The sequence below is a fragment of the Gopherus flavomarginatus genome, chromosome 4 (assembly GCF_025201925.1).
Source record: "Gopherus flavomarginatus isolate rGopFla2 chromosome 4, rGopFla2.mat.asm, whole genome shotgun sequence".
Lineage (NCBI taxonomy): Eukaryota > Metazoa > Chordata > Testudines > Testudinidae > Gopherus > Gopherus flavomarginatus.
In genome coordinates, this window is record NC_066620.1 from 99006928 (window position 1) to 99019520 (window position 12593).

Here is a 12593-nt window from a genome sequence, read left to right on the forward strand (position 1 = left end):
GTTTGAGGTAACTTAATTTTGTATTTCCCTATGGTAATTTGAAATGGTTGGGTTTGTTGAAGTGTAACTTTAACCTATAGTTTCCTTCTCTCTCAAGTTTTTAGTGACTTTGTTCTTATTAGGATATTTTTCTGGTGTTTAGGGATGCAAGGCAAAATCTTATTCCAGCATGAAAATATTGTGTTGATATTTCATTAGCATGTTTTTATGTTTGGTAACACAACATACATTTTTGGTCTAAAAAGTCCAGCTAAATTTTCCATCTACAGCCTACCCCAAATTCTACTATTTGAAACCCTATACTTTTAGTCTGTTCCTGGGCATATTTTGTGTACCTGTAGAGGAGTCACTCACCAGCCATGTTCACTTGTAGCTGGTTTAGCATGCAGGCTTTCTTCCAGGGGCACTCCCTGCTGATAGTCACTCTAGCTCTACTGCTGGTCCACTTCTTTCTGTGATTCAACCCTCCAGCCAGGTCACACACAGCTTCACCTACCATAGGGTACTAATATCCCAAATAAGCAGCATCCAACACAATACTAGTCGTTCATACAGTCTTCCACCCCTTTTGAGCTATTCTTTATTGCCTCTCTTCTTTCAGAGGGGCAAGTTCCTGGATTTCTCCCTAGCAGGACTCAACCCCCACCCCCAAACAAAACCTAAGCTACTACTGTCCACCCTGGACTTGTGATTTTACTCCATTTGGGCTCTCCCAAATTCTCTGCTCCTTTTCTTGAACACCAACACACAAGGCTACCTCCTTGGAACCTTGCCCCTTTTCAAGTCCCACCATAGGGTTAGCTCCTCTTCTAGCAAGAGGGAACACCTACACCCCATCTCTCCTGGGTATCCATCCTCCTAGGTCTCTTTGCTTAGTCTGAATCCTCAGCTCCAGTCTATTCCCAGGGCTACCTGCCTGTGGAGCACATATCTCTGAAGCACACTTAGAAAGTCTCCTTCACCTCTGCTTCCTTTTCCTATCAGGGTCACTCAGGTATTAACTTCCTCTTCAAGCTTCTTTCCCCATCTTAACTGAGCTCTCAGCCTTTTGTGAAAACTCTTAGTTGGGTCCAATCATTATCCAAGGCCTCCTGATCCCCAGCCAATTAGGATCCAGCCAAGAGGGTAGCTGATCCTCACAGGCGAGGCTAAGCCTGACTTCCCTTAAAGGGCCAGCCAGCTTGTGACAAAACTCTGCCTATTGGAGTAGAAAATCGGAAGTATTTAGCTGTGCCTTTAGATCTGTTAAGTTTTGTCATCTGTGGGTAACGGAAAACGTGGTGTTCATGAAGCTTTGAGGGGAAAAATGTATTGACTTCAAAATTAATGCCAAATCTTACAAAAATCATCAAACATGGTGTTTCTCATTTGAAAAAAAACACTATCAAAGTCTACATTTCTATGCAAAACTGTCATTGACCTGATAGCATGAACCCAAAAGCTCAGGGTTCTATTGGAAGCATAGCCACAGACTTTATTTGACCTTGGGCAAGTCACTTAACCCCTCTGGGCTTCCATATGCCCACCTGTGAAATGAGGATAACACTTCTCTACTTCATGTTGTGAGTGTTAATTAACATTCCTAAAGCTCTTTGAAAATCATGGAACGTACTATTAGTGTGAATTCAGAGTCATAAAGTATAAGCCAGAAAGGACCACCAGATTATCTACTCTGACATCCTGTATTTCACAGGCCACCAACACCACCCAGCACTAAACATAACAACACAAATTAGACCAAAGTATTACAGACCACAGGAGACTAGACTATTACATGCCATAGGGACAGAAGGAGGGATCAAGGTGCATCAATGCCCAAGGCCCCTGCAATGGCAGGGAACTAAGTGAGATAATCCTAGCAAGTGACCCTGCACCCACATGCTGCAGAGGAAGGCAATTCTCTTCGCCCAGGTCATTTCCAATCTGAGCTGTGGAAAAATTCCTTTTTGATTCCACGTATTGTGATCATTTAGACCCTGAGTATGTAAACAAGAACCAGCCTGCCAGCCACCTGAGAGAGAATGCTTGGTGACACCTCAGAGCCACCCCACTCAGTATCCCATCTTCAGCTGTACCCATCTCTGATGGTTCAGAGGAAGAAGACCAAAACCCCACCACCAAAAAAACCAAAACCCCAACCAAACAACAGAATACATTTCTTAAATATAGGTACAATGTTAGCTATTCTCCAGTCATACAGTACTAGTACTTCTGGATAGAATTATTAAAAATGCTTGCTACTGGACTAGCAATCTCATGTGCCAGTTCTTTCAGTATTCTGGGATAGAAATTATCGAGGCCCCTGAATACCTTGCCTCAGGTTTTAGTACAGATGATATGGAACATGGGCATGAAGGTAAAATGGCTGATGGAACTGAGAGACTAGAAATGGAAATTACCACATCTGAGGTGGAAGAAAAATTTAAAGAGCTTACTGAGGCTCTTTAAAGGTATTCATTGAGTTTTTGTGCCAGGCCCTGATTATCTTTAGTCTCCTTCCCATCCATGCTGCATCCTTCCTCATCCTTCCTTATTCACTTTTTATTTAAACCCCCCCTCTTATTATTTTAATTGCTTTCAGAAGAGCTAATTCAGCTTGACTTTTAGCAATTCTCACTTATTCCTACATTTTCTAAAATCCAGGATTTCTTTGCTGATCAATCCCTTTTTCCCACAACCTATAGGATCTTTACTTACTTCTAACAACCTTTTCGCAGTGGTTATTAATCCAGCTGGGTCTGGAGCCTTTGGCTACAAATTGTTTCTCTTGCTTAGGATGCAAATTTCAGATACACCTCTACTCCTCTATAATGCGGTTGTGAGGAGCCAAAAATCTCTACTGCGTTATAGCTGAAACCCCGTTGTATCGAGGTAGGGGCGGCAGGACTCTGGCGGTGATTTAAAGATCTCTAGGCTCCAGCCGCTGCAGGGAGCCCCAAGCCCTTTAAATAGCTGGTGGAGCCCCGCTGCCACAGCCCTGGCATAGGGGCAGCAGGGCTCCAGCAGTGATTTAAAGGGACTTGGGCTCCCCACAGCAGCTGGAGCCCCAGGCCCTTTAAATCACCAGCAAACCCCACTGCTGCAGCCCCGGGGTAGCAATGGCAGGGCTCTGGTGGTGATTTAAAGAGCTCCAGGCTCCTGCTGCTGTGGGGAGCCCAGGCCCTTTAAATTGCCATGGAGCCCCACTGCTGCAGCCCTGAGGTAGCAGCGGCAGGGCTCCAGTGGGATTTAAAGGGCCTGGGGCTCCCCGCAGCAGCCGGAGCCCCGGGCCCGTTAAAGCACCGCCGGAGCCCTGTAGCTACTGTGCTATACGCGAACCTGTATTATATCGGGTCATGTTATAGCAAGGTAGAGGTGTAGTTTTTGTATAGCTGATTTGAAGAAATTCCAAGCCTTCTCCATATTTAGGTCCTTGAGCTCTTCAGTCCAGCTGACTTTTTTAAACTAAATTCCTTAATTTCCCAAAGTCTGCCTGTAGCAGGGAAGGCCAGTTAGGCACTGGGGTTGTAGGGGGCAGCCCATGGTAGGTAGAGGCAGCAGGTCCAACCACCCCTTGCCAGTGATGAATGAGTGAAAAATTTCTCTTGGATTAATTTTGTTTAAACAAAACCAAATGACTCAGTCAAAACTGGGTTTAAAAAAAAACCAAAAAAACAAGCCACAACCTTAATAACAACTTGATGACTGCAGAGGAAAGAGAACCATTTATTTTTGGTCTTAATGAAATTCTTGTTAAATGTGACCACAGTTATAATCTTAGTCTGCCTGTGTACAAACCCTCATTAAATGTGAATTTTATGGCACATATTTCCAAAAACCTACTTCCTTTTTATAGGAGATTTTATAAACAATATCCCCTTTAACCATGAAATGTTATTAGTGTCTTACCCTTTACAAATATTTAGCTTTTCAGTACAGGGAAATTCAGCCTTTGTACACCAGCTGATGAAATCCTAGCAGGAGAAGATAAAGCTAGAGCAGGGGCACCAGAACATGGGGGTTGGGCGCAGGCTTTCTAGCCCCTCACTGCCTTCTGGCTTGGCTGGGGGAAGGACCTCAGGGGGAAGGAGTGGGGCCTTGGGGGCAGGAAGCCCTGGCTCCTCCACTTTTGGGAAGGCTTCGCCACCCCTGAGGTACAGTAAAAACTTTTTTTTTTCCATGGGACTCTGCAACTGAAAGCACAACTTTTGTTCTAGGACACAACTGGAAATAATATGCACATTTTTAATAGTGAGGATAGTTAAGCATTGGAGCAGCTTACTGAGGGATGCAACAAATTCAACATCATGTGGAGGCTTTAACACTGTATATATTTCTGAAAGATAGGCTCTTGTTCAACCACAAGTGTGGCTAAAAGTAGAAGCCATTGGGTGATAATTGATGGCCTGTGTTATTTAAGAAGTCAGACTTCATGATTATAATAGTCCCTTCTGGCCTTAAAAATCTATGCATAGAATATATTTCAAACCTGCTTAGAGCAGTGGTTCCCAAACTTGTTCCGCTGCTTGTGCAGGGAAAGGCCTAGGCCGGTTTGTGTACCTGCCGCGTTTGCAGGTTTGGCCAATCGCGGCTCCCAGTGGCCACGCTTCGCTGCTCCAGGCCAATGGGGGCTGCGGGAAGTGGCACGGGCCGAGGGACGTACTGGCTGCTGCTTCCAGCGACTCCCATTGGCCTAGAGCAGCGAACCATAGCCACCGGGAGCCGCCATTGGCTGAACCTGCGGACGCAGGAGGTACACAAACCAGCCCAGCCCGCCAGGCGCTTTCCCTGCACAAGCGGCAGAACAAGTTTGGGAACCACTGGCTTAGAGGGTTCAAGGCTCTTGCAGTAGGTTTCTCACAATAATGTGGTCCACTGATGGCTATATACAAACATTAGAAATCTGGATGTTTAGGCAGCATTTTGGCATTCAGCACCATGTGACATGATGAACTCTTGCCACCATTTGTATTAATAGCTAGTGGCTAGATTTTCAAAGTTATATAGGCACTTAAAGATGCCTTGTGGGATTTTGAAAAGCACCTAAGTGGGTTAGCCACCTAGCACATACAAACACATACACACACACACATCTATCCGCTTGTATTACAAACTCACTTCCATATTTTTGAGCTCTGCTTAGATTCATGTATTTCAAGGCCAGAAGGGACTAGTGTGAGCCATAGGACTTCCCTGAATTAATTCCTGTTTGAACTAAAGCATTTTTTTTTTTTTAGAAAAAACAACCAATCTTGATTTAAAAATTGCCAGTTATAGAGAATACACCAGAGCCTTTGGTAAAATGTTTCAATGGTTAATTACACTCACTGAAAAATTTGTATTGTACTTCCTGTTTGAATTTGTCTAGCTTCAGTTTCCAGCCATCAAGAGAGCTTAAGAATGATATATTTAAAAACTCTGTATATTAGTTTTTCAGAGAGAAATATGGAGCACAAACCTTGCACCACTGAAAAAAATTAAAATTAAAAAAGTCAGTAGCAACATTCCCCTGGATTTAAATAATTGCAGCACTGAACTCCTAGTGAGACTTTAAAGTGTTTTGAATAATGCTTTTGGACACTTCTGCAGTATCTGTTTAACATACCAAATAAATGTTACAATAGGTCATCATGTCAGTCACTGATATGAAGGCAAAACTGATATTTTTCACTGACCCATCTTGTCTTTTATGAATTTATACACTGAACCTGAAAGGTTCCCCTGAGGAAATCCTGTTATGCCCTTATTTCCGTCTCAATGTCCCCCCATTAGAAAATACATCTTTTACTTCCAAATACCTCCCTGTACCATGTAAACGTGGGTGAAGAGCTCTATCTTTTATGAAGTAACTGTTCTAAAAGATAGGCATAACTCCTGCTGATTTCAATCTTTAGCATAATTATTGTGGTCAGCAGGAGAGTGTTAAACTTCACTGTTCATAATTTGATTTCCCACTTAAGAACATAAGTACATAAGAACAGACCAATCTAACCTAGTACCTTGTCTCCAACAGTGGCCAGTAGCAGAGCTTCAGGAGGATTTTGGAGAAAACCACCCCTTTCTTTCCCTCCTAGTTTCTGGCAGTCAGAGGTTTAGGGTCTCTCTGAGCATGGGATTATATCCCTGACCATCTTGGCTAATGGCCATTGATGGATGTATCCTCTCTGAAATTATCTATTCTTTTTTGAATCCAGTTACACTTTTGGCCATCAAATATCCCATGGCAATGAGTTCCACAGGTTAAATTGTGAATTGTGTGGAAAAAAGTATTTCCTCTTGTTTGTATTAAACCAGCTGCCTATAAGTTTCATCGCGTGACCCCTGGCTTTTGTATTGTGGGAAAGGGTAAATAACACTTCTCTATTCCTATATCTATTTGGACTGTAAATCTGAATTTCCTAAAATGCTCAGCCGCATACCCTGAGAGAACCTTCTGCAATACAGAAATAAAATTTCCTCCAACTGCACATCCCTAGTTGTCACCTAACACCCCACACTGGAACCCATACTTGATGGAGACCCCATCCTGAAAGAAATCTTTCCTGAACCTCCTCTTCTGGCTTTAAAACAATCCTCCAGCCTCTCAAAGTTCATTGTCAGAAGCAAGATGCCCACAGACCAGGATACACTAACTCTAAGTGTCAGCTCTGGTGGCTGACAGCCAGAGCCACACCATCCAGGGGTCACAGCTGGAGTCCCACCAGGCTGATACTTGGAGCCCTACTGCCCAGGGCTCACAGCTGGAGCTGGGCAGCTCTGGGTATCAGCCCTGGGTGGCAGGGATCCGGCTGTCAGTGCCACACAGTACCCTAGACTGAAAGTTAAATTGGTGCAAACACTCATGATGATGTGCACTGCCAACAGAAGGAACTAATTTGGACATGAAAGACCAATTTAATTATGTCAGTGGCTGTACATCGATGTAACTTAACTCAACTTAGTTTTGTAGTGTAAACTTGCTCTGAGTAAGTGTCCCAGACCTGAAAAAGAGCTCTGTGTGGCTTGAAAGCGTATCTCTCTCACCAACACAAGTTGGTCCAATTAAAGATATTACTTCACCCACCTTGTCTCTCTAAGTATTGTCTTGGCATTCAGCCCTAATGCAATAAAACATCAGAAAGGCATACACCCCAACAAGATAAGAAAAAAAAAATAAAAAAAAAACAACTTCCTGTGTGCATCCAAGACAGGGGGGCAGAAGGTGGATCAGAATCTCAGGTGCTGAATGCTAGTGTCAGGAAAACGCTGAAACATGCTTGTGTGTTCAAGAGAAGTAGGGTGATTGCTAGCAGGAGTTTTTTCCCTTTGCTGGGGGGGTCTATGCTGTCTTCATCTCTCAGGTTTTGTACTGTTCTGGCCTCTTTAACTCTTCAGTATCCTCCTCCCTATCTATCCTAGGCCTCAGGAGAGAGAAATGCCTCTTCCTCAAAGAGCTTCATTGCCCAGACTGTAGCTCTGTACTGTGTTTTTAACCTACTGGTGAACTTGTAACAGGTCCCCCTCTGTGCCCAATCCACACAGGATATGAATCTCTTACAGACCTAGTTACAAAGCTTTAGGTCAAACTATGCCATCTCATTAGGATTTTAGCACTAGAGTTCCCCATTTCAAACACAGTGTGTCAGACAAGATGGCAGCAGTTACATAAGTGAGGGCTCGTCCAGGATTAAAACTGCTGTTGCCTCAGACACCCCAGTTCCTAGACACCCCAGTCCTTATTTGAAGACTTGGGGAACTGTTTTGTGAAGTCAATGGAAAACTTCTTTACCATTTCAAGACTGCTGTCTTGATGGAGAAGCTAAGAGCCATCTGCTGGTATAGAAATGTTAAGATATTTTTACAGAGGTTTACTTAATAACAATTATATTTGATACTAATTATTTGAGTTGGTTTGGAAAATTTTGACAGACTAAATTTTTGAAAGCAAATGAAGATTTGTGTAGAATTTTTTCCCCTTGTTTTTCTGACCAGCACTATATATGATCCACTGCTTCCGTTGACTGGTCACATTCTATCTAATTAACTCTTATGTGGGACCTCCAGGGTTTCTACACCACTGAAGTCAACACTGGTGACTCAGCCCTTCTACCACTCCTAACTCTGGGTGAAATCCACCTTAATGCAGAGGGCCAACATAATGCCCTCCACGCGTCTTTAGACCTACATGGAGGGCTCCACACTAGCAGCACAGACTAGGCCAGCATGAAAGAGGCTGTTTGACCTTCACCTCATGGATCCAGTCACCCAATTACTCCACAGAGGGGACAGCTTTGATCTGCCCATAAACTGAAAGGTGAATTCACCCCAAATTTCCTCCCTATGGAGTTTTCTAGAGGGACTCCAACTACTCAGGCCTTCTGAGGGAAGGGATGAATCTCACCCTTTGTGCCTATATAAAAAGTCTGGTGAATAACACTCACTTATCTGATAGAAAAGGGGAAGAACAGGACTGGATCTTGATATGCTGGAAAATCCATAATAGATGTAGAGATTGGTATGTGGGCGTGCACTAGCTTGCTTTCAGCCCCCCTCCCAGCCCCTACCTTCAAAACTGGATATGCTTTATTCTGCCACATGTTGCTATGTTATATCAAAGATATAAAAAGGTCTTCTGACATCATATGGCTAATCATGCCTTCCTGGTGAATAGGACCTGGCCTTTACGCCCTACCCTGAATACGCTATTGACTTGCTGATAGGAAGCCCTGTTGTGATAACATAGGAATGAATGATTCAGCAGTCACAGGAAAGGGATCCACAGCTGCCAATCCATCCATTTCTATGCAGCCCGAGCTGCCTTCACATTAGGGCGGGGTCTAGCATTGTTTTCTATTTAAATCTTTCCCTTTTTTTCAAATGTCACACATTTTCCACACAATCAGTATTTTAAAAAACCCAATCCAACTGCACAATGGGAAGTCTGAAAGCATTAACTGCCTCTCAGCAGTGATAGCAGCAAAGAATCCTGTGGCACCTTATAGACTAACAGAAGATGACATGCATCTGACAAAGTGGGTATTCACCCACGAAAGCTCATGCTCCAAAACTTCTGTTAGTCTATAAGGTGCCACAGGATTCTTTGCTGCTTTTACAGATCCAGACTAACACGGCTACCCCTCTGATACTCAGCTGTGATAGCCACCAAAGTGCTGTATTTGGAATGTCAAGACAATTTATAAAATTAGTCTTAGGAAGTTTGTAAGCTTCAGTTTCTGTCACTTTGGCCTACTGCAGAACTGTCACAGCCTCTAGGATGAGCTAAACACAGTCCTACATAAGCAAAACCAAAATCCTTAATTTATTTTACTTTAGATATGTTTTTTTATAAAAGAAGCTTTCTTCATATTTGTCAAAAGAGACACCTATCCCAGGCTCTTTGTAGTCCTGCTGTAATTTATGGAAACAAAGTAAAAAAGCCAGCAGAACACAGGAATATAATTTTGTCAACGAGATTCCATTCCATTTGCTAATAAATGGTTTATGAATGAGTGCAGCATACTGTAAAATGCTTAACATGGCTATGAAAATATTTTTGCTATATTTGGGCAATGCACAATTAGCAGAGTTTTTTTTCACCCTTATCTGAATTAAGTAGAAAGAAATGGAATGCTGTGCTCCTGACTTGAGAACCCATTCAAAATTAAAGTGTATGCTATACAATTAGCTATTAAAATGATAGTATATGGCAGGCTGAGCACCTGTCCATTTTAGAATATAAGCCTTGTAAGCTAGTAACTGGTTTAAAAATGACTATTGCTAGAAAAGTGTGATGGCTGCAAAACCAAGACTTGGCCTAAGGGTGTTATAAAATAAATAGTTTCTGACCTAGGAACATATTAATCGCCATACAGACCAGTTGTCTGTCTAGTGTTTGCCAGTGGCCAGTATCTCCCAGCATCTTTCACACATAAAACTACATTCACTACTGTTTTCAGTTTAAAAAAAACCCCACACATTGAAAAGTTCCTAAAATTGGGTTCAAAGTGGCCTATTTTTGCTAATTAAATCAATCCAAAGCTCCTTTCTGTGTCTGTTCACAGAAAGGATTGCCCTCCTGATGAAGAAGCTCAGTCTTTCTATTCACTTGTTTTGTGCTGCATTTCCATTTTTGAAGGGCTTGAATAATCTCTTGTATCTGGTAATTTAACCATACTGTCTTTTTCTTGACTTCTAACTTCCCTTGCTGTTTAGGGGCATATATGCTTTTTGTGATTCTGTTATGTTATACTTAAAATCATTTGATTCAGTGTGGAGTCTATTTAACTTATTCACTTTTTAATGTAGGGTCCTTTTGACTAACTTCCTTATATTTTCATAAAAGGGGAAGTAGGTGCTAGAACCCTGCATAAAGATGCAGAGTAATTTACACTGGCTTATACAAGCAAGGGGATGTGGCAGATTGAAGTCTCTGAGATACAAGGAACTAGTCTGGCAGAGACTGAGGAGCTCATGCAGGGGAAAATCTAGGAACAGCCATACTTGGGGAAAAAGCGTAGGCTGATTATATTTTGTTATTTATGATAAAAATGAAAGTAAATCACAAGTTCTGGGACCAGATTCTGACCATAAATAGCATCAGAGAATTCCCTGGTGGAAGGCTACTCTTTGCTGTGTAAAGCTGGTAGAGGTGGCTCTTAGGCCAGGTACCCCAGTATAGGGAGTATGCCAACATAGGGAGAGAACATTTTGATATGCAGTGTGGCAGTGCAAAGATCTACTCCACCATGCCACCTCTTCACTGATAAAAGTTACAGCAACCCATGGGCTGCTCTATGTCATGTTGGGGTGGGGCTGAATCAAGAGTGCCATTACCCCTTCCTTGCCCCCTTTGCTGAGCAGAGCTCAGCCACAGGAAAGAATTTGACTCATATATCCAAATAAGTCTGAATTTCCAACAGTATGACCTCTAGGGAAGATATGACCAGCTTCAGAAAGCATCATTTTCATTTAATTTGGGCTTTTTGTTATGATCTCCACAGGGATTGTGCTTGGGGTCATTCATATAGTCTCACATCCCATCATAGACCTGCTTCTCCTCTGCCCTGTGCTTTGGATAGACATTTACACCTCTGCAAAATGGTTGTAAATGCTAGCACATTAGAATAGAAATGATTTTGCACTCTCTCTAGGCAGGTATAAATAGTTACTCAAAGTGTGAGCCAGTGAACAATCAGGCCGTCCATCTCCATTTTAATCTGCCAAACTCATCCCTGATAGACCCTGGTATAATTTCAACACTGCTCCCAGGTGAAGTTAGGGGTGGGATTGCCAAATCTATTTGCACAAGGGAAGAGTTTACAATCAGTTTATTTGTACTCGTTCAACACTCCCAGTCCTGGACACTAGGTGGCAGTATTAGCACTGCCACACACCACCACCAAACACCAACCCAGCTTAACTCCCTCTGATGGAAAAAAAAAAAGCTTTGTTGCTGAAACAGCTCTTAAAATTTGATAGTGCTTACGATAATTGGTGCCTTGCAATAAAGGAGCACACAAATACAGCCCTGGTGAGTCATTTACATACTTTATACATTTTTTAATGGGAAACCCTATTTTTCTTTTTGTTTCTGCTCCTCACACACTCTAATTACAGAGGGAGGGGGAATGGAGTGGAAGTACAGCAGTGTTTTAATGGCCCTAATGATGTAGTAACACTTAGGTTAGTATTCAAATATGTTTGTGAATTGTTAGAGTACTGTACCATCCTTTCATAATCTGATGTCTGCAGGGTCTAGCCTCCCTTAGAAGCTGCTTTTGGACCTGTTGAAGCCTGTCAGTTGCATTCCCCAGATTGCCTAGAGTGGGTTTGAGTATGCTGCCTATGCAGGGACCAATGCTTAAAGTGCTCTGAAAAAAGTGTAAGTGTGGTCTATCATCACGTGCCCAACCCCCAAATCTATCCTGTCCCCTCCCAGCTCCCATCAATTCTGCCCCATCCAGTCCCATCAGTTCTCCTCCCCTCCTAGCCTCACTCTGATCCTCCTTTAGCTTCTGGGGTTCTTCCCCCCCTTTCAGGTCCAGTGAGGGGACTGCAGTGAGATCCCTTCTCCTCCTTCCCAGACGAGGTGTTGTAGGGAGGAGGAGGGAGAGCACAGGAACTGTCCCTGTTACTCACAGGAGGGAGGAGGAGGTGGAGTTGCCCTGAGCTGCCCTGCTCTTTCTGCCTCTTCTTTCCGCATCCCCTTCTGGGAGAATGATGAGAGCTCCTGAGGGGAGGGGGCTCTGCCCGGTTGCTGCAGCAGCTCTAATTGTCCATTCTTCCCCAGGAGACAGACAGGTGGGGAAAGCAGCCAATGAGAAGGGATTTTCCCCAGGCAGTGCTCCTCCTCAGTGACCTTGTTTTGCTATTTAGAAATTGTATTTCCTGGATCTGTGACCCATTACTACCTGGCACCCTTTAAGCATTGGCTGGGACGGAGAAGAAAAGAGTCTGAGAATCGATCCCAGGACTCTCACATGACCATGAATGCTGTTACCACAGGGCGACTGCCATGGCCCTTGGCTTCCACATCTTGGCCATGCCTCAGTTCTGATGTACGTAGGTATGTATGGAAACTAGTATTAGTGTTTTTTCTGTGTACTTCAACTTTAAATTTCTAGCAGCCTGCTGTC

General features: G+C 43.2%; 1 protein-coding gene across 2 annotated transcripts in view; it reads left to right on the forward strand.

Annotated features, from left to right (window-relative positions):
• The first annotated feature begins 11440 nt into the window (after positions 1–11440).
• LOC127049292 (uncharacterized) overlaps positions 11441–12593 on the forward strand; it is a 105820-nt gene continuing 104667 nt past the window's right edge. For both annotated transcript variants that reach the window (XR_007773907.1, XM_050949932.1), the window contains exons 1-2: positions 11441–11488; positions 12334–12523. Coding sequence is in view for 1 of the 2 variants with exons in the window: in XM_050949932.1 (XP_050805889.1) it covers positions 12448–12523 (76 nt within the window). In the remaining variant the exon portion in view is untranslated. The remainder of the gene's footprint in view (positions 11489–12333; positions 12524–12593) is intronic.